The sequence below is a fragment of the Pseudophryne corroboree genome, chromosome 9 (assembly GCF_028390025.1).
Source record: "Pseudophryne corroboree isolate aPseCor3 chromosome 9, aPseCor3.hap2, whole genome shotgun sequence".
In the NCBI taxonomy this organism is placed as follows: domain Eukaryota; kingdom Metazoa; phylum Chordata; class Amphibia; order Anura; family Myobatrachidae; genus Pseudophryne; species Pseudophryne corroboree.
In genome coordinates, this window is record NC_086452.1 from 176,707,930 (window position 1) to 176,728,298 (window position 20,369).

At 46.5% G+C, this 20,369-nt stretch overlaps 1 protein-coding gene across 1 annotated transcript in view; it reads right to left on the reverse strand.

Annotated features, from left to right (window-relative positions):
• Positions 1 to 20,369, reverse strand: part of CLCA4 (chloride channel accessory 4) — a 162,574-nt gene that overhangs the window by 134,567 nt on the left and 7,638 nt on the right. Inside the window, exons 3-4 of the mRNA XM_063941503.1 lie at positions 10,074 to 10,224; positions 4,145 to 4,253 (exon numbers count right to left, since the gene is read on the reverse strand). Coding sequence (XP_063797573.1) covers positions 4,145 to 4,253; positions 10,074 to 10,224 — 260 coding nt within the window. The remainder of the gene's footprint in view (positions 1 to 4,144; positions 4,254 to 10,073; positions 10,225 to 20,369) is intronic.

The window sequence follows — 20,369 nt, forward strand, 5'->3', positions numbered from 1 at the left end:
CCTCAGATAAGGGTTTAATTATTTCAAATTCAAAATTGGCCTGACCGAACCATCCGATTTCGGTACCATGAAAAGGTTTGAATAGTAACCCTTGTTGTGCAAATGAGGTGGAACTGGAACAATGACCTGTGACCCTTCCAATTTTTGGATGGCTTCCAGTAGGATAGCCCTGTCTGCCAGCAAAGCTGGTAAGCCTGATTTGAAGAAACGGTGAGGGTGGGAGCTCTTGAAATTCCAGCCTGTACCCCTGGGACACAATATCTTGCACCCAGGGGTCAAGGCCCGACGCCACCCAAACGTGACTTAACATTCTGAGCCTCGCCCCCACCGGTCCTTCCTCCAGGCCATGCGGTCCACCGTCATGCTGAGGATTTGATGTACCAGAAGCAGGCTTCTGGTCCTGGGAGCCTGCAGTAACAGGGTTTTGGAATTTTGCCCACCCTCCTCTAAAGAAAGTGTTATGCGGTTTGCTCTTTCTTGATTTAGGAGTTCAAAAGGACTGTAACGTAGCTGAAGAAAAGGGTTTTTTTCATAGCAGGCACAGCAGAAGGAAGAAAAGGTGGCTTACCTGCAGTTGCCATGGAAATCCACGCATCTAGCGCTTCCCCAAATAGAGCCTGACCTGTGTAGGGTAGATTCTTCACGCCTTTCCTGGATTCCGTGTCAGCAAACCGTTGGCACAGCCAGAGTCCTCTATGAGCTAAGACAGACATGGAAGATATCCCTGCAGCCATCGATCCCAGGTCTTTCATGGATTCCACCGTAAATCCCGCAGAATCCTGTATGTTACGTAAGAACAATTCAACTTCACTTTTATCCATTGTATCCAATTCCTCAAGTAACGTGCCAGACCACTTTACTGTAGCCTTAGAAATCCATGCACAGGCAATAGTAGGCCGTAATATCGCCCCCGAAGCCGTGTATATGGATTTGAGCGTAGTGTCAATTTTGCGATCAGCCAGTTCTTTCAACGCGGCAGATCCCGGGACAAGTAAAACCACCTTTTTTTGACAGTCTGGACACAGATGCATCAACTATGGGTGGGATTTCCCATTTCTTTCTATCCTCCTCAGGGAAGGGGAATGCAAACAGAGCCATTCCTGGGATCTGGAATTTTTTCTCTGGGTTTTCCCAGGATTTTTCAAATATAGCATTTAACTCTTTAGACGCAGGAAAAGTTAGCGAGGCTTTCTTATTATCCGTGAAGTAAGCCTCCTCAACCTGTTCAGGTATTGCGTCAGCAATATTTAACACATCTCTAATGGCTTCAAGCATCAACTGCACCCCTTTTGCAAGATATGCCGCCCCCCGCAGCACTTCCCCATCACCGTCTACCGTGTCAGAGTCGGTATCTGTGTCATCTTGCATAATCTGGGCAAGAGCACGTTTTTGAGAGTGAGTGCCAGGGGGCCCTGAAGGTGCCGACCCGGACCAAACAGCCATAGAGTTTTGTAAAACCTGAGTTGCAGTTTCATTCTGTGCTACCCTAGTAGAAATCTGAGAAATCATACTCTTAATAGAGGTTAACCATTCAGGTTTTCTTATTGGAATCTGTGCTAAATTGCAGCATATGACACAGAATCTCTAGACATGGCTTATGTGAGACAGCAAGCACCCCACACACACACAGGGAAATGGCAGACAGAGTTTCCCCCCTAAGAATGCCAGAGAGACACAGAGTTTGGAGCCAACCCACACACGGTGCTTTAGGAGATAAAGGACACCCTTTACCAGAGCCAGCTGTGTACCTTAATAGGTTACACAGTCTATTGTACAGCCTCCCCCCCCCCCCCCCCTTCTACAACCCCCTGGTGCCGTACAGATAGCTGGAGTTGATGTGGAGGGACAGCTCTCTCCTGTCAGCGTCTCTGCATGCAGGAAAGATAGCGCTGAACGCTGCTTTGACCGCTCTGAGGAGAAGCTCCGTCCCCTTTCTGGCGCTGCTTCCCGCCATGTTTGAATTTTATACTGGCCTGAGGAATTGTGCTGGCGGTGATCTGGAGTCCCCGACAGGCTTGCTGACCAGTGTAGGGTGTAGGCGCTGGCTCAGGGCACCCCTCACAGTGCCACACCTAGTACCGCTGAGCCTTAGAGCGCAGTTAGTACTGCGCTCCCTACCCTGTTGCCGCCATCTTCACACCGGCTCCCCGCTTGTCAGGGGGGGCGGTGACTAACTCGCCACCGACGTCTTCTGGCTCTGTAAGGGGGTTGGCGGCATGCTGCTGGGGTGTGTGATCCCCTGTGGTGGGGAACGATCTATCCCCTCAGGAGCTCAGTGTCCTGTCAGTGGAGATAGTGGCTCAGACCCCTTAGGGCGGACACTACTCCCCCCCTTTGTCCCACGAAGCAGGGAGGCTGTTGCCAGCAGCCTCCCTGTGCCTAAACTCTATTCAAAAAATAAAACTAAAGAAACTCCTATGGAGCTCCCCTAGCTGTGACCAGCTCCTCTGGGCACATTTTCTAAACTGAGTCTGGTAGGAGGGACATAGAGGTAGGAGCCAGTCCACACTCACAAACTCTTAAAGTGCCATTGGCTCCTAGTGGACCCATCTATACACCATGGTACTAATGTGGACCCCAGCATCCGCTAGGACGTAAGAGAAACTATGTCTAAACTCCTTTATGTCTTCATTACATTTAGATTTCTTATAATGCGAACAAATATAAGCCGGTATCCAATTACCAGCAAATATTCATCGGGTGCGTAAAACTGAAGTTTTTTGCGATTTGCTGATATTTTTTGGATGCCCGAAACCAATGAAACCTGAGTATTTTTTCACGTTCGCATCCCGTAAAGCTGGAATTTATTTGGAATTTTGTTTCACTTGCCTGAGGCAGGTTAAACAAAATCCCCGATAAGCCATGGCTCTCGCTGGTTTTTCGGGACAATTGGATAGCCCCTGGTGACACAAATTACTGGCAGTAAATGACCATGGGTAATTGGATACCGGCCATAATATCGATCATACTGTAAATCATAATGCACTATTATAGATAAAGCAGTTTACATTTTTTTCATTTCTCCAATTAAAATGAATCAATAGCAAGTTTTGATAGAACATACAAACTTTTAATAGTCTTTCAAACTGGTATTTTCTGAATCAAATTTATATAGTTGTTTGATAGCATAATAGTGTTCCCGCTAAGATGCAGGCAGGGCAGGATGCAGAGGAGTTGGGGCAAGGGGATGCGGCTGACCGGGAAAGTTGGTGCAACCCCACCGGCATCCCAATGTGGGAGTGCCCAGCTGTCTGCCTCACTAATGGGTGCGTGCCCAGCACTTACAGAGGTGCTGGGGATCCCCCAAGTGCTCTCTTTTAAATGTGACTAGATGATGCGCGCGCAGCATCTATTCACGCGGCGGTGGCACAGCAATAGACAGGCTACTTTAGCAGGGTGCCAGTAAAAGGGCAGGGCACATTTTCTGCTTTAAAAATCGAACAGGGCACGGCGCCCTGCTAAAAGAGCCTAGCGTGAACACTAGCATAATGTAATGTGATTTTCATCAACATAATATAGGATCACTGTTCTGATATAATAAGTTGTTTTTTTTGTTTTTTTGTTTTGAAAGTTTCTCTGTATGCAAACTCATTATTCTGTTGCACAAAATTATTTTTAACTTACAAATTGGTTTTATATCAAATTATTTCTATGTATTTATTAATTGGATGTGTAACACCAAAAAATCTTTCATAAGATTCTTTTTTTTTAAGCACAGAAACTTTTTTATGCTAAAAAATACTTTTCACTTCTAAAAACATATCTTTAAATACAATCTATTCTATAGCAACATAAATGCAATTTTAGGAATCAAAGATTTTGTGATAAAAATTAAATTTGCAACACAATGGGTTGTTGTTTTTTTTTCCAAAAAAATTATATTTTATAATAGGAAACAATGTTACACGGAGTGATTTATATTGTGACACAACAACCAATAATGTTCATGTTAATGCTTACATACTGTAGATGGCGGATGCTTACATGCTGTACATAAAATAATTCATGGAGAAATGACGCACAATATTTTTGTACCTGGTGCACTCATTTAGCTTATTTTTCTACTTGCCATTGTAGCATTTTATTAAGTGTATTAAAAGTATTGATGATAACATGTTTCCAAATTAGTATTTAAACCATTTACCTTGTGGCTTCAACCTTCAAATTTGATGCAATGTAATAGGGTTTGTCTAAACTGTATTCATCAAAGACGCCCCATCGGAGATGAGCCCATTCATGCACAAACAGTCTACCTGGAAGGAAACATGTTTTGAACAAGTAATATGAAAACCTAAGTACCACTAAGTAAAAATAAAATAACACTGCAAAGAAAAGCAAATACAAACATTAAAAATAATATCATGTTACATTACATTAAATAAAATCATGTTACATTGTGTTACATCTGATGTCCCTGGTAACGCAGCACGCGTGCCATGTTCCCGAAGACCTGCGCATGCGCAGTAGACTCTGGAACAATGCCAGCGTTTACTGCGCCGCCAGAAAGGAGGAGCCCAATTGGAGACTGCACACAGTCTTAAAGCGCCTGTGCGTTATATCCTTAGATCTCACTGTATTTTTTTCTGTTTGATAACTACTATAGCACATGTATTGAAGGAAGTTTATGGATAATCGCATAGTCATCAAAGGTCATTAATGAAAGTGTATAACTTCTATTTGTACAAATATACCTATGTTTGTGCAACACAATCGTAGGGGCATATCCCAGAAAAATAATATGTGCCTATTATTGTGAGTTTGGCCCTATGTGAATAAGTACAGAAACATTGAAAATATCACTTTAAAGTCCAATCTACTGTACATACAGTACAAGGTCGGACTGGCCCACAGGGGTACAGGGGAAACCCCCGGTGGGCCCTACTGCCTGGGGGTGGGGTGGGGAGGGGCACCTCCTCCTCTAGGGAAGAGGTTCCAGACTGTGCACTTGAATTATACATTATGCATATGTTCCATTATAATGCACAGGACTATGGTGTAATTTCTATCATGCATTGCTGTTATTAATCTGCTGCATTATCATGCATGCATTAGCAATGTTGACTGTACAGTATATATATCAATGGCCCCAGCCCATGCAGTCTCTAATTGTTATGTAAACCAATGTGGTGGCTGGCCACACCCCTATGCATTGCCTCTACCACTGCCTTCCCCTGGTGGGCCCTTCATGCCCCAGTCCAACACTGTGTTCATACTTTTTTTTTTCATTCTAAAATACTATTCGGTTAAACATAGTAAAATAGTAACATACAGTAGTTGGTGAGGTTGAAAAAAGACCAGTAGTCCATCGAGTTCAACCTGCATTATATGATATTCCCTATTCTATTCTGGTTAAAGGCTATATCCTCGGATATCTTTTTCTGTTAGAAATGTATCAAACCCATTTTTAAATGCATTGACTGAGTCCGCCATTACAACCTTCTCTGGCAGTGTATTCCATATTCGTACTTACAGTGAAGAATCCCTTCCTGCGCTGAGTGCAAAATTTCCTCTCCTTAAGCCTTAGCAGGTGTCCGCACATTTTGTGTAGAGGTCTCTTAATTAACAAATCACCTGATAGTTCCACATATTGGGCCTAATTCAGCTAATTAGCAGAATTTGCTATCCTTTGGATCGCATGCTGGGGGCCGCCCATCGCTGGGCAAGGCCGCCCAGAATGCTGACCGGAGCCTCCCTCTTTGAACAAGCAGAAATTGCGATCACGTCAAAATTTCTGCTTGTTAGCAGAAACTAAGGAAGCCTCCTGCCGGCGCAGCTTAGCTGCGACCGCAGGAGACCCACCGCCATCTTCCTGATTGCGGCGGCTGCATGTGAAGTCACGCAGGCGCCCTGATCACGCCCCCAACACCCCCCCGTTCGGCCACCTCCACCCCTGCAACGCTCCGTCTCCTCCCTACAAACGGAGTGTTGCCCGCCCGCCCTGTGACTGCCTCTGCCTGATTGACAGGCAGAGGTGATCGTATTTTCTGCGGGCCCCCTGTGGAAAGTTCGGGCGCATGAGCAGGACGGGCGCTGAGCATGCGCCCGTAAAGCGATCGTAAAAATTCCAGGTGGCTCACGATTTGCGATCCAACCTGAAGTAGCCCCATCTAGTTTAAACATATCTAACCTAGAAAGCCTCTCCTCATTGGCCCTCATTCCGAGTTGATCGCTCGCTAGCTACTTTTAGCAGCCGTGCAAACGCATAGTCGCTGCCCAGGGGGGAGTGTAATTTTGCTTTACAGGAGTGCGATCACCTGTGCAGCAGAACACCTACAAACACATTTTGTGCAGAACAAGACCAGCCCTGTAGTTACTTATCTGTGCGATGATTGCTGCGACGAGTGACACGGTAGTGATGTCAGATACCCGCCCAGCAAATGCCCGGCCATGCCTGTGTTTTTCCAAACACTCCCAGAAAATGGTCAGTTGCCACCCAGAAACTCCCACTTCCTGTCAATCTCCTTTCGGCTGTGCGTTTGGATTCCTCGCTGGAACCTGTGCAAAAGCACAAAGCACTTCGTATCCGTACGACGGGCGTGCGCATTGCGGTGCATATGGATGCGCAGATTACCCGTTTTTTTCACTGATCGCTACACAGCGAACAACGGCAGCTAGCGATCAACTCGGAATGAGGGCCATAGTCCAGTGTCTCCAACCCCTTAATCAATTTGGTAGCTCGCCTCTGAACCTTTTCAGGTTCTAATATGTCTCTTTTATAGTCTGGTGCCCAGAACTGTGCACAATACTCGAGATGCGGTCGCACCAATGATTTATACAGTGGCAGGACTATACTCTCATCCCTTGTCTCAATTCCCCTTTTAATGCATGCTAATACCTTATTTGCCTTTGTTGCTGCACACAAACATCATTAATATATTTGCTGAAACTAAAGATTGAAGAATCATAGGGACTTCTTACATTACATGACTGACAGCCTGACAGGGTTCAGAAATCAGGCTTACAGCTTTCCCTTTCACCCATCTTACTTTCTCTATGTATTTAATAACAATGTCAAATGGAACTACAGTACTACGTATATGCCTGCTCTACAATGTGCAAGGAATGCCCATACTGCTGTCAGCTCCTGCCATCGGCCTGTGGAAACATGCTACTACGCAAACAGCACTGCTTTGTCATTAAGCCAATGGACCTTGACAGGAATCTAGGCATTTTTTCACAAAGCAAGGTACATGGCAAGTCCAAATCTGGTGCTGAACCCCACTGCGGATACCTTGTTTCTCAGTAGAGACCTGCTCTATGTTATGGGCTGATACCCTTTTAACTTGCATCAGGGACAACAGGTATAAACTTGGGCTTATCATTACATTTTTCCCTAGTGCTCCCAGGGGAATGCAGTTTTGTGACACTGCCAGTCACAATATGTCCCCCTACATCTCGCCCCCATCACAATCCCGACTGTCAGCATGCCGACCAACAGGGACTATGTCCACGACACCCATAGAGTGGGAATAGAACTCATCGCCACCGAGTCCGCAATGGGCTTCTTGCGCTCGCGCCCCACACACACTGGCATTCCACTGCTGGGATACCGGCATCAGTATGCTGACCACCGGTCTCCTGCCCGGCGGTCACGCATACCACACCCCTCCCAGGTGTGTAAAGTAACTGTGGGAAATATTCATGGTAGCATAAACAATTGTTGGATCACTGCCACCAAACGTCATATAGTTATTGTAAAGGTAAATTCTCACTCTCTTGGAAAATAAAAATGGAAATAATAATAATAATAATAACAAATACATACATACATACATACATATTTTCAAAGGCCCAACAAGAGCACAAACACTTGAGAAGAAATGAAATACTATTTTAAAGTGGCTGCTCTTGTAGAACTTAAATATTGCTGCAGACTATTAATTTGATCAAAAACTTGCTGATTACAACTATGGGGTTTATGGGGAATTGGATTAATTTTGCGCAAAAATGCACCGATTACACCATGAGATGTGGCTTGACTGTGTTAGCAGCAAGAGCTAAAGTTTTGGCGCTCAATTCATACACAATGTCTGTCTCTCTGTGCCTGGAAAGTTTATTTAATGCATGCAGGGACAGCGCTAGGATGTTCAGCACCCTCCTAAAATTATCAAATTTGCACCCACATACAAATCTATCATCTTGATATGTCTCTTCACAAGCACCAGAGTATAGCCTCAGCACCCAAAGCATGGAAAACTTATGACACTACCATCACACCCTAGGGATGACCATTAATCATTGATGGTTACAAAGTAATGGTTAACCCACCAATGCAATGACCAATCCTATTATACTCCAAGTGTGCCAGACAACACGCTTATGTAACTATCTAGCTCATGGGAGGAAGTAAAAAATATATTACATAAGGAGGTAGTTTTTATCACACACCATTAGGATTAGGGAGTCACTGTCACAGAGAAGGAGCCGGCAGTCTCCCGGGGCAGCCCAGCATCTCTGGGGATGCTCAGCACACCCCCAGAGCGAAGTAATTAACTGGGGGGCCTTCTTGTGAGGCCAGGCCACCAGAGTAACACGATCAGGGGGTGACAGAGGCACTCCCAGGGGTGCTGTTAGCCACACCGGGTGTCACTGTCTCCCGGTGCAGCCACTGGGTCCATGTACTAAGGCAGTGATGGCTAACCTTGACAGTCCAGCTGTTGTTGAACTACACATCCCAGCATGCCCTGCATCAGTTTTAGCATGGCCAAATAACAAAACTATGTAGTTCAACAACAGCTGGAGTGTCAAGGTTATCCATCACTGTACTAAGGGGTGATGAGCAGTCCCGGCCCGACCATTAGGCAAGGTACGCATTAGAGTATGGCGCCATGCCTGCAAGGGTGCCATCTCTTACCAGATCCCAAATGGTGTTGCTGTCTCCCGGTTCCCAGTGACCTGCATGAAGGTGCCGCTCCAGGGACACCTGCAGACAAAAGGTACTCTTCGTCTGGGGATGGGGGGTGGTGGACGTGTGCGCCCCTGCCCTGGTCTCCGCCTCGCCGCTGAATATACAGATGAGGCTGGGGAGGGACACTGCGTCGGGATCTCTGTGATCCGAGTCCTCACTCTAGTCTCCTTATGGTGCGGCTAACAACTTCTGACCTGTGGGGCCGATTCACATGTGGTTCGCTGGCCCGTTTAAAGGTGGCCAGAGGTATGGGGGTGGGGATGGTGGGGCGCCCCTGTACATTGTGCATGTGTATGTCAGTGCCCCTGGTCCCTGTGTGTGGGGGTCAGTGTGCTCCTTGTCCCTGTACACTATGTGTGTGTGTCTGCTGTCAGTGTGCCCCTTGTCCATGTACACTATGTATGCGTGTGTGCACCCCAGGTCCCTGTACACTGTGTGTGTCTGTCTGTCATTGTGCCCCTTGTCACTGTACACTGAATGTGTGTGTTGGCCAGCGTGCCCCTTGTCCATGTACACTATGTATGCGTGTGTGCACCCCTGGTCCCTGTACACTGTGTGTGTGTCTGTCAGTGTGCCCCTTGTCACTATACACTGTGCGCAATTTTAATGCAGGGGGCGCGGGGGGCACCAGCTTCCTACCCTACTTGAACGGGAAGTGCATCCCTCCGTCTCGACCAGCGCCATCTTCCCAGTGATATTTAGGAAGATGACGCTGGCCACTAGAGAGCAAAGATTCTGGCACAGTGCCAGAGTATTTGCTTTCTATGTGCAGCGCCATCTTCACTGGTAAGATGGTGTTGACGATAATGGCAACAGGTATACTAGGAGCGGTGGGATCATACGCAGGGCCTCTCCAGCAGCCCGGCCCGGATAATTTGTACCACCCCCTCTCAGCACCACTACACAGGTGAAGTGGTAGTGGTTTTTCTCTACTGTATTTGTACATGGATTCCACAGTATGACCTACTAGGGTAATAGATAATGGGACAACTGGCATGAGAGAATACACATTAAACCTATCTACAGTGCTATTATTAAAAAAGCTATTAAACAAATTTCAGAACAATTTTTACGTTTGTAAACATCATGGTTGCACATCAAAACACAATTAAAAAGCATAACGTGAAATTATGATACGTAAAATAACAGATAGTGTTCTCCTTACCTCGAGGCCCATAGACTGATAAAAGTTTATCATCAGTCATGAAGTCAGGAGTAAAATGTATGAATTCGCCTTGTTCTCCACATCCTCTATATTGCTGAGTATATGGGTCATTTCCATATTTTAGAGAAGGATTTGCGATTTTAATATCTGCCTAATAATAAAATGCAGTAAAAAAAATGAATCTAGTGAAAATATATTTATTTTATCATAAAGATATGTCATCACTGTAAAGACCCTCCATTTTGTTTAATATACATACAAGGCCGGCCTGATGCATATGTCAGCAACTTGGCTGCGTAGAGCACCAGACTGGAGAGGACACATTTGACAGTCAGCGACAGTGAGCCACCCACGCTGGAGTGACAGGCAGCCATGCTGGAGGTAGCCTAGCTGCAGCTCTCCCTCCTGGCTTTTACCTGACAGGCAGCACCGCTTGAGATATCCTAGCTGTGGCTCTTTCGCCTGGCTTTTACCTGCTTCCCCGGGCCTGCTTACGGCAACTGCAGGGAAGGGCTCCCCGGGCCTGCAGCCTCAGTTAATGAGTGGGTTCTGCTGTGGTGGGTAGTACTGTTGTAGAAAGCCTGCAGCGCCAGATGGAAGCTCTGTCCCCACCCCCCAGACCATAACTACCTCCCATGGTGAAGCACCACTATTATCTGGTGCAGAGCAAAGTATGTGAATATACAATATACAGTATGCATATGGGGGGTATTTGCATATACAGGAGGGGTGTATATATGCCTGCAGTATGTGTGTATATAGTGTATATAGGGGGTATGTGTATATATAGGAGGAATGTATGTTGGGCAGGAGTATGTGTATATATGTATATAGTGAATGTGCATCTACAGGAAAGATACATATGTGCAAGGGGGTGTGCATGTACAAGAGGGTGTATATTGGGAGTATGTTATATGTAGGAGTGGTGTATATTTGTTAGGGTCTCCTGCCCTGTGCTGCCACGTCATCATGGCAACCGGGAGACAAGTGCTAGCGGAGTGGCCTGAGCGCAGCTGATACTCCGGTTCGGGTCTTTTGCTGTGCAGTGGTTACAGGCTTTGTGCACAGCAGGGGATCCGGTGCTGGTTTTTGTGCTCACAGTCTGTGAGGTCTGAGTGGGGCGTGGACAGCACCTGCTATATAAGGCCTCTTCTCAGGTTAAGCAGATGCTGCTGAATCTTTGTTGGTTAGTCAGTTCCTGAAAGTTAGCCAGTACTGTGTAGCTTTGTATTTGTTTGTTGCTTACTGCAAATAGGCCTTGGGATTTGGTACTACACTCTGCCAATCCAGACCTAGCAGTAAGACTGGAGTCAGTCGTTTAACTTGCTGGGGTTCTTTTGCTACTCTGTGAACTTAGCAAGTTTGCGGCTGTATTCTCAGACTTGCCTGCCAAAATCCTTTCTCACTGTGCAAGGTGTTCTGGTGTCAGTTTAGTGGCAGTAAGCTGAACCAGTGCACTGCAAGTGAGGACTAGGATTGTGGAGACTCTCCTTGTGTCTATTATTCCATCTCTGACCAAGGAGTTTACTGCCACATCCCTTGGTAACCCTTTAGGGTTTTGCTGTTGCCCTTAGCAACAGCATTTCGGGTTCTCTACGTATTAAAACACAACATCTTGCTTCTTTCCATCTGAGCACTCCTAATACTAGGGAGACACCCAGTTTCTTAGCCTCTGGGCTTCTCTGTTCACTTTGTGTTTATTTTGTTACCCTATCACCTTCTGTGTACGTAATGTCATATTCCCCAGTCTGTCTGTGTGTTCATTTGTTTTGCATCCCTCTCCGTTCAGACACCAGTACATTCCTGCAGGCACTGGTGTGCATAACATATTCAGCAGCCCAATACTCCTGTTGAAATTTTGTGGGAATATGGAGCATACCCCTCAAAATAGTTTGCAACAGGTGGTCGATCAGGTGCAGGTCTTTACTCGACAATTTAATGATTTGTCCATTAAAATGCACACCTCCCAGGCCGCTGGCGGAGCTCCCGCAGCAGCAGCACCTTCAGGGGTTAAGGAGCCGAAAGTAAATCTCCCGGATCGTTTTTCTGGAGATCGCTCGCAGTTCTTTTGTTTCAAGGAGAGCTGCAAGCTATATTTCCAACTTAGGCCTCAGTCTTCTGGGTCAGAGATTCAGCGGGTGGGCATAGTGATTTCCTTGCTACAAGGAGACCCACAGGTCTGGGCATATGGGTTGCAGCCTGACTGTCCGTCGCTTAAAAGTGTTGATGCTTTTTTTACGGCACTGGGCATGTTGTATGATGACCCTGACAAGACGGCCTCAGCCGAGGCTCAGATTTCGATCCTTAAGCAAGGGTGAAGGCCAGTTGAGGTTTACTGTACGGAGTTTCGGAGGTTGGCCCACGATACCCAGTGGAATGACCCAGCCCTGAGACACCAGTACCGAAGAGGTCTTTCTAACCAGATAAAAGACCAACTGGTACAATATCCCTTGCCTGATAGCTTGGATCAGCTCATGCAGTTATCCATCCAGGTGGATAGACGGCTGAGAGAGCGTAGGCTTGAAAGGGAGACCGAGGTTTCCTTCTTTCCCAAGGGAACCTCAGACTTTGAGGAATTTTCCGAGGAGCCTATGCAGATTGGGGCTACCCGCCTCTCCTCGCGTGAGAAGACGCAGAGGAGACTGCATGGGTTGTGTTTGTACTGTGGGAATAAAGGTCATGTGGTAGTATCATGCACAGAAAAGCCGGAAAACTTCAGGGCCTGAGGGTGATGGGAAATATCCTGTCAGGCCAGAAGTCAGAATTTCCCAAGAAGACTTTTATCATTCCGGTGACCTTGAAGATCCTCGGTCAAACTGTCAAGACTGAGGCCTTTGTGGACAGTGGGGCCGACGGGGTTTTTATGGACCGCCAATTCGCCCTGAAACACTCTGTTCCCTTAGTACTCTTGGCATTGGAAATTGAGATCTGTGGGTTAAACGGGGAACCATTATCCCAGGGTAAAATTACCTCTTGCACTAGCCAGATTTCTTTGTTTATTGGAGCCACACACTCTGAAAAATTGTCCTTTTATGTGACTGTCTGTACTTTTGCCCCATTGGTGTTGGGGTTACCCTGGTTAAGGGCCCACAATCCTCAATTTGACTGGGCCTCTGGGGAGATTCTTAGTTGGGGTACTCATTGTTTCAGGAGTTGCTTGAGCCTTCCAGTCAGGCTTTCGCAGCTAAGTTTGCCAGGATTGCCAGGATGTTATGCAGATTTTGCGGACGTGTTCTCCAAAAAAGTTGCAGAGGTACTACCTCCCGATCGCCCCTATGACTGTGCCATTGATTTGTTGCCGAATGCTAAGCTTCCCAAGAGCAGGTTGTACTCCCTGTCACGTCCTGAGACTCAGGCTATGGCAGAGTACATTCAGGAGAACTTGGCTAAGGGATTTATCAGACCTTCACAGTCTCCAGTTGGGTCGGGGTTCTTCTTCGTGGGTAAAAAGGACGGTTCGTTGCGACCCTGCATCGACTTCAGGGAATTGAACCGTATCACGATTAAAAACTCATACCCACTGCCTCTCATTTCGGTCTTGTTTGACCAGCTTCGTACTGCCACCATTTTTTCTAAGATTGACCTACGCGGTGCGTACAATCTAATCCGAATAAGAGAGGGGGATGAATGGAAGACTGCCTTTAATACCCACTCAGGGCATTATGAATATTTGGTGATGCCTTTTGGGCTCTGTAATGCCCCGGCAGTCTTCCAGGATTTCATGAACGATGTGCTCAGGGAATATTTGGATAGATTCTTAGATGTATACTTAGATGACATCCTAATCTTCTCCCATTCCCTGGAGGAACATCGGAAGCATGTACGCTTAGTCCTCCAGAAACTCAGAGACCACCGGCTTGGGGCGAAGTTGGAGAAGTGCAAATTTGAAGTTCAGCAAATCGCATTTCTAGGATATATTATCTCCCCAGAAGGTTTCCAAATGGAGGGTTCCAAGGTACAGGCAGTCCTGGATTGGGTGCAGCCCACTAGTTTGAAGGCGCTTCAGCGTTTCCTGGGCTTTGCGAATTTTTATAGACAATTTATCGCTTGATTTTCGTCTATAGTGGCGCCCTTGGTGGCACTCACTAAGAAAGGCGCGGATGTTGCTCACTGGTCTTGTGAGGCCAAAGCGGCTTTTGCCCGTCTCAAAAGGGCATTTGTCTCGGCCAAGGTGCTGCGACACCCAGATCCAGAGCGTCCTTTTGTGGTGGAGGTGGATGCCTCTGAGATGGGTATTGGGGCAGTGCTCTCTCAGATGGGAGTGTCTGATAATCGCCTTCATCCTTGTGCTTACTTTTCCCGTAAATTTTCGCCTGCCGAGATGAATTATGACATGGGTAACCGGGAATTGTTGGCTATTAAGGATGCACTCGAGGAGTGGAGACACTGGCTTGAGGGGGCTAAGTTTGTGGTCTCAATTCTCACCGACCATAAGAATTTGGCATATTTAGAGTCAGCGAGGCGTCTCAATGCCAGGCAGGCACGATGGGCTTTGTTTTTTGCTCGCTTTAATTTTTTGATAACATATCGCCCTGGGTCAAAAAACATCAAGGCTGATGCGCTCTAGCGGAGTTTTGCTCCAATCCAGGAGACCACCGAGGAGCCATTGCCCATTGTGTCCCCATCATGTATTAAAGTGGGCATTACCCAGGACCTCTTGTCATTAGTCCTTAGAGCACAGGAGCAGGCTCCTCCAGACCTTCCGGTAGGTCTTTTGTTTGTGCCTCCTAGGTTAAGACAGCGAGTGTTCCTGGAATTCCATGCCAAGAAGTCGGCAGGTCACCCGGGTATTGCCAGAACTCGGGAGTTGCTATCTAGGGCGGTGTGGTGGCCCTCGGTGGCTAAGGATGTGGATCAGTGGGTTCGGGCATGTGACATCTGTGCCCGAAATAAGACTCCTAGAGGGGTTCCTGTTGGTCCATTACATCCACTCTCTATTCCATCTAAGCCATGGACCCACATTTCAATGGATTTTGTGGTGGACTTGCCCAAATCCTCGGGGATGACAGCCATCTGGGTTGTCGTTGACAGGTTTTCGAAGATGGCGCACTTCATTCCACTGGTGGGGCTGCCATCGGCCAGACGCCTGTCTGAATTATTTATGCTGCATGTTGTGCGCCTCCACGGGTTGCCACTTGATGTGGTCTATGACCACGGATCCCAGTTTGTGGCCAAATTCTGGAGGGCATTTTGTTCCGATCTCCAGATTTCTGTCAGCTTGTCGTCAGGCTACCATCCGCAGTCTAATGGGCAGACTGAAAGGGTGAACCAGTCCTTGGAGCAGTTCCTCAGGTGTTATGTCTCCAAGTGTCAGACTGACTGGGTTGCTCATCTGTCCATGGCGGAGTTTGCCTATAACAACGCGGCTCACTCTGCTACAGGGATCTCTCCCTTCCTTTGTGTGTATGGGCATCATCCTAAGGCCAATTCTTTTGACCCCCTGGACTCCACGCCTGGTGGTTCCTCTGTGATTTCGGTCCTTAGGGGTATTTGGAGGAAAGTGAAGAAAGCCCTTGTGTCTGTGTCATTAGTGACCAAAAGGGTTTTTAATAAGCGGAAAAGACCCTGCAGCTTCAAATTAGGAGACTTCGTCTGGTTGTCTACCAAGAATTTGAAGTTGAGACAGCCATCTCATAAGTTAGGCCCCCGGTTCATCGGCCCTTATAAGATCACTAGGGTTATCAATCCGGTGGCATTTCAGTTAGATCTGCCCCGTTCTTTGGGTATCAATAAAACATTTCATTGTTCCCTTTTAAAACGGGCGATTAGTAATCCTTCTTCCAGTGGAAGACCTTCTTCTCTTCTGATACGTGGCCAGAGGGAGTTTGTTGTTGAAAGGATTCTTGACTCCAAGATGGTTCGGGGTCGGCTGTCATTTTTGGTGCACTGGAAGGGGTATGGCCCGGAGGAGCGGTCGTGGGTGCGCAGATGTGATCTTCATGCCCCCAGACTGATACGCTCTTTCTTCTCGCAGTTCCCCGATAAACCCGGTGGTAGGGGTTCTTTGACCCCTCATTAGAGGGGGGGTACTGTTAGGGTCTCCTGCCCTGTGCTGCCACGTTGTCATGGCAACTGGGAGACAAGTGCTAGCGGAGTGGCCTGAGCGCAGCTGATACTCCGTTTCGGGTCTTTTGCTGTGCAGTGGTTACAGGCTTTGTGCACGGCAGGGGATCCGGTGCTGGTTTTTGTGCTCACAGTCTGTGAGGTCTGAGTGGGGCGTGGACAGCACCTGCTATATAAGGCCTCTTCTCAGGTTAAGCAGATGCTGCTGAATCTTTGTTGGTTAGTCAGTTCCTGAAAGTTAGCCAGTACTGTGTAGCTTTGTATTTGTTTGTTGCTTACTGCCTTGGGATTTGGTACTACACTCTGCCAATCCAGACCTAGCAGTAAGACTGGAGTCAGTCGTTTAACTTGCTGGGGTTCTTTTGCTACTCTGTGAACTTAGCAAGTTTGCGGCTGTATTCTCAGACTTGCCTGCCAAAATCCTTTCTCACTGTGCAAGGTGTTCTGGTGTCAGTTTAGTGGCAGTAAGCTGAACCAGTGCACTGCAAGTGAGGACTAGGATTGTGGAGACTCTCCTTGTGTCTATTATTCCATCTCTGACCAAGGAGTTTACTGCCACACCCGTTGGTAACCCTTTAGGGTTTTGCTGTTGCCCTTAGCAACAGCATTTCGGGTTCTCTACGTATTAAAACACAACATCTTGCTTCTTTCCATCTGAGCACTCCTAACACTAGGGAGACACCCAGTTTCTTAGCCTCTGGGCTTCTCTGTTCACTTTGTGTTTATTTTGTTACCCTATCACCTTCTGTGTACGTAATGTCATATTCCCCAGTCTGTCTGTGAGTTCATTTGTTTTGCATCCCTCTCCGTTCAGACACCAGTACATTCCTGCAGGCACTGGTGTGCATAACATTATTGTACAGGAGGATGTATAGGATGTAGTTACAGTATGTGACCGGAGGACAGGAGGCAGCTGATCACAACACCTCCTCCTACATCCCGCCCCCTGAGAATCCCGACAGTCAGCATGCCGACTAGCAGGGACTATTCCCACTCGTGAGTGTCCACGACACCCATAGAGTGGGAATATAACTGAGCTCGCAGCGTGGTGAGCTCAGCGAGCCCACAGGGTTTTTTTTGTTATGCTCACCCCCCATCCACTGGCATTCCGCTGTACAAGCGCCTTTACTGTGATGTAACATGTATAAAGGGTTATACCATGGTATAATGTGTAAAAGGGGCTCTACTGTTGCATAACATGTATAAGTGGCTCCACTGTGTAGTGTAACATATATAAGGGGTACTACTGTGCGGTGTAATGTGAATAACGGACACTACTGTGCGGTGTAATGTGAATAGCAGACATTACTGTGCAGTGTATTATGAACTGGTGCGATTCTGCGGCCACGCCTCCCATGAAACCACACCCTTATGTAATCCACTAAGGGGCACCAAAATATGTATTCTTTTAACAAAAAAATTTGGCTCGGGACAGCCCTGTATACATATGAGCACCTAAATGAACCCAGTGTGTGCATTATGATCTCATATACCCAAGTGTCTTTAACAGAGCTGTGTACAATGATTAAACATATTAAAGTGATTGTTGAAAGTGGAGACTACATGTTGCTACTCCTCCAGGAAAGTGTCATACCACGATGGCTGATGAGGCTTCTACCGAGCATGTGTGGAGCCATCTTTTGACTGTGTTGCAGTGGTGGACAGTAGTCTTCCACTTAGCTCCAGTGAGCCCTGTGAGTACCTGCTGATATAACCACTGTTCCACTGTTCCAGCATCTTGCACCACTACCTAGTACCTACATACACTCACTGGCTGGTAAGCTGTATGACACCACAGTCCACTCAAGCTGTGCTCCATCTACCAGTGTGTATAACAGTGAGTATGGCTGTACCTGCTTTATATTCAATAAAACCACTCCACTGGTTAAGTAACTGGGATGTGCATAGTTTAAATGCATCTGCTGGAGTGTACACAAACTCTGCTACAGTACATCCTCAAGCCTGTATACACATATTTCAGTGATCATATCCATCCCAAGGGGCGAATTGGGCAACAGGAACAGTCCCCGCTGGGCTAAGGACGGTCAAGAGGTGATCAAAGCCTCCCTCTCTAACAGGTAGAGACGGAGAGAGTACGGGATGGCTTCTGCTCCCGAATAGCCTCAGTACTGCCAGTCCGGAGCACTGGGGGCTTAACACACTAGACAATCACACAGATACACCCGGATGTCCCCTGCCCACTAGCTGCTGCCACAAGCCCAGTTGCTAGGCATTGTCTGCGTTGTGTCGAGATGAGTATGTTTGCTTTTCAGAAAACTAAGCCCACCAGAATTTCTGAGGATTTCCTGCCTTACTCGAATTCCAGTGGCTGCTGTACTGTGGAGGTCATTCCGAGTTGTTCGCTCGCAAGGCGATTTTAGCAGAGTTGCTCACGCTAAGCCGCCGCCTACTGGGAGTGAATCTTAGCTTCTTAAAATTGCGAACGAAAGATTCGCAATATTGCGATTACAAACTTCTTAGCAGTTTCAGAGTAGCTTCAGACTTACTCGGCATCTGCGATCAGTTCAGTGCTTGTCGTTCCTGGTTTGACGTCACAAACACACCCAGCGTTCGCCCAGACACTCCTCCGTTTCTCCAGCCACTCCCGCGTTTTTTCCGGAAACGGTAGCGTTTTCACCCACACGCCCATAAAACGGCCTGTTTCCGCCCAGAAACACCCATTTCCTGTCAATCACACTACGATCGCCTGAGCGATGAAAAAGCCGTGAGTAAAAATACTATCTTCATAGCAAATTTACTTGGCGCAGTCGCAGTGCGGACATTGCGCATGCGCACTAAGCGGAAAATCGCTGCGATGCAATGAAATTTACCGAGCGAACAACTCGGAATGAGGGCCCGTGTTCATCCGCTGCAATGGCTGCTGCTGTGCTGTGTCCATCTACTCCCTGTATCCAGTGGCTGCTGTTGTGTTCATCCACTCAAGTGGCTGCTGTGTCCATCCTCTACAGTGGTTGCTTCTGTGCTGTGTCCATCCAGTTCAGTGACTGAGATCATCTACAGTATCTGTCCACTCCAGTACCCTTAGTGTTAATATTGGTCGAGCTAGATTTTCAGTACAGGCAGATGGCAAATCTTTGTTTATTATTTTTTATAGTGCAGGAATTATTACTAGTTTAATTACTCTGTCACAAAGTGGTGCTGCACTGTGACTCAGCAGGCTGTACCCCACTGCATTCACTTAATTATAAGCAGTGTAACTCTGCAGTGTCAGTTGTCATTTGCATATTTTTTTTATTTTATTTTTAGTTTGTACAACCTGTGTGCGCTGTCCCCCAGTGTGTTCACATAAATATTAGCAGTGCTACTCCACAATGGGGGTAATTCTGAGTTGATCGCAGCAGCAAATTTGTTAGCAGTTGGGCAAAACCATGTGCACTGCAGGTGTGGCAGATATAACATGTACAGAGAGAGTTAGATTTGGGTGGGTTATTTTGTTTCTGTGCAGGGTAAATACTGGCACTTTATTTTTACACTGCAATTAAAATTTCAGTTTGAACACACCCCACCCGAATCTAACTCTCTCTGCACATGTTATATCTGCCCCCCTGCAGTGCACATGGTTTTGCCCAACTGCTAACAAAACTGATGCTGCAACCAACTTGGAATTACCCCCAATGTCAGTTGTTATTTGCGGCAAAAAAAGTTAATAAAAAAAAAGCTAAAGAAATACTTTGATTTTACAAATTGTTGTGTGTGCTGTGTTTGTTCACGTACATATAAAAGAGCTGTGACTCCATGTGTAACCTGAGCTGTGAATAAAAAAAAAAGAAATATAATTTGTTGTATTGTTTTACTACTGTATGTCTGTTTGCTGTACCCCAGTGCATTTGTTTATGTCCATATAAAAGCGCTGTGACTCCATGCATTGTGAGCTGAACTGTAAATTTTAAAAAATAAATATATTGTTCTATTGTTTTACTACTTCTGTGTGCTGTACCCCAGTGCGTTTGTTCACATACATATAAAAGCATTGTGAATTCATGCAGTGTGAGCTGAGCTGTGAATTTTTTTTTCTAGAAATTCTTTATTTTGGAGAAGACCATTTTCACAGCATACAGAAAATAAGAAGCAGTAATACTTCCACAGTATGATTGATAATAATAACATAAAGGAAAAATAGCTAGCATTTTAGTTTTTTATCTATTAAGCAACAGCAAATGAATGCAAATATTCATCATTGACAGTGTATGCACATAAGGAAGTAGTATATTC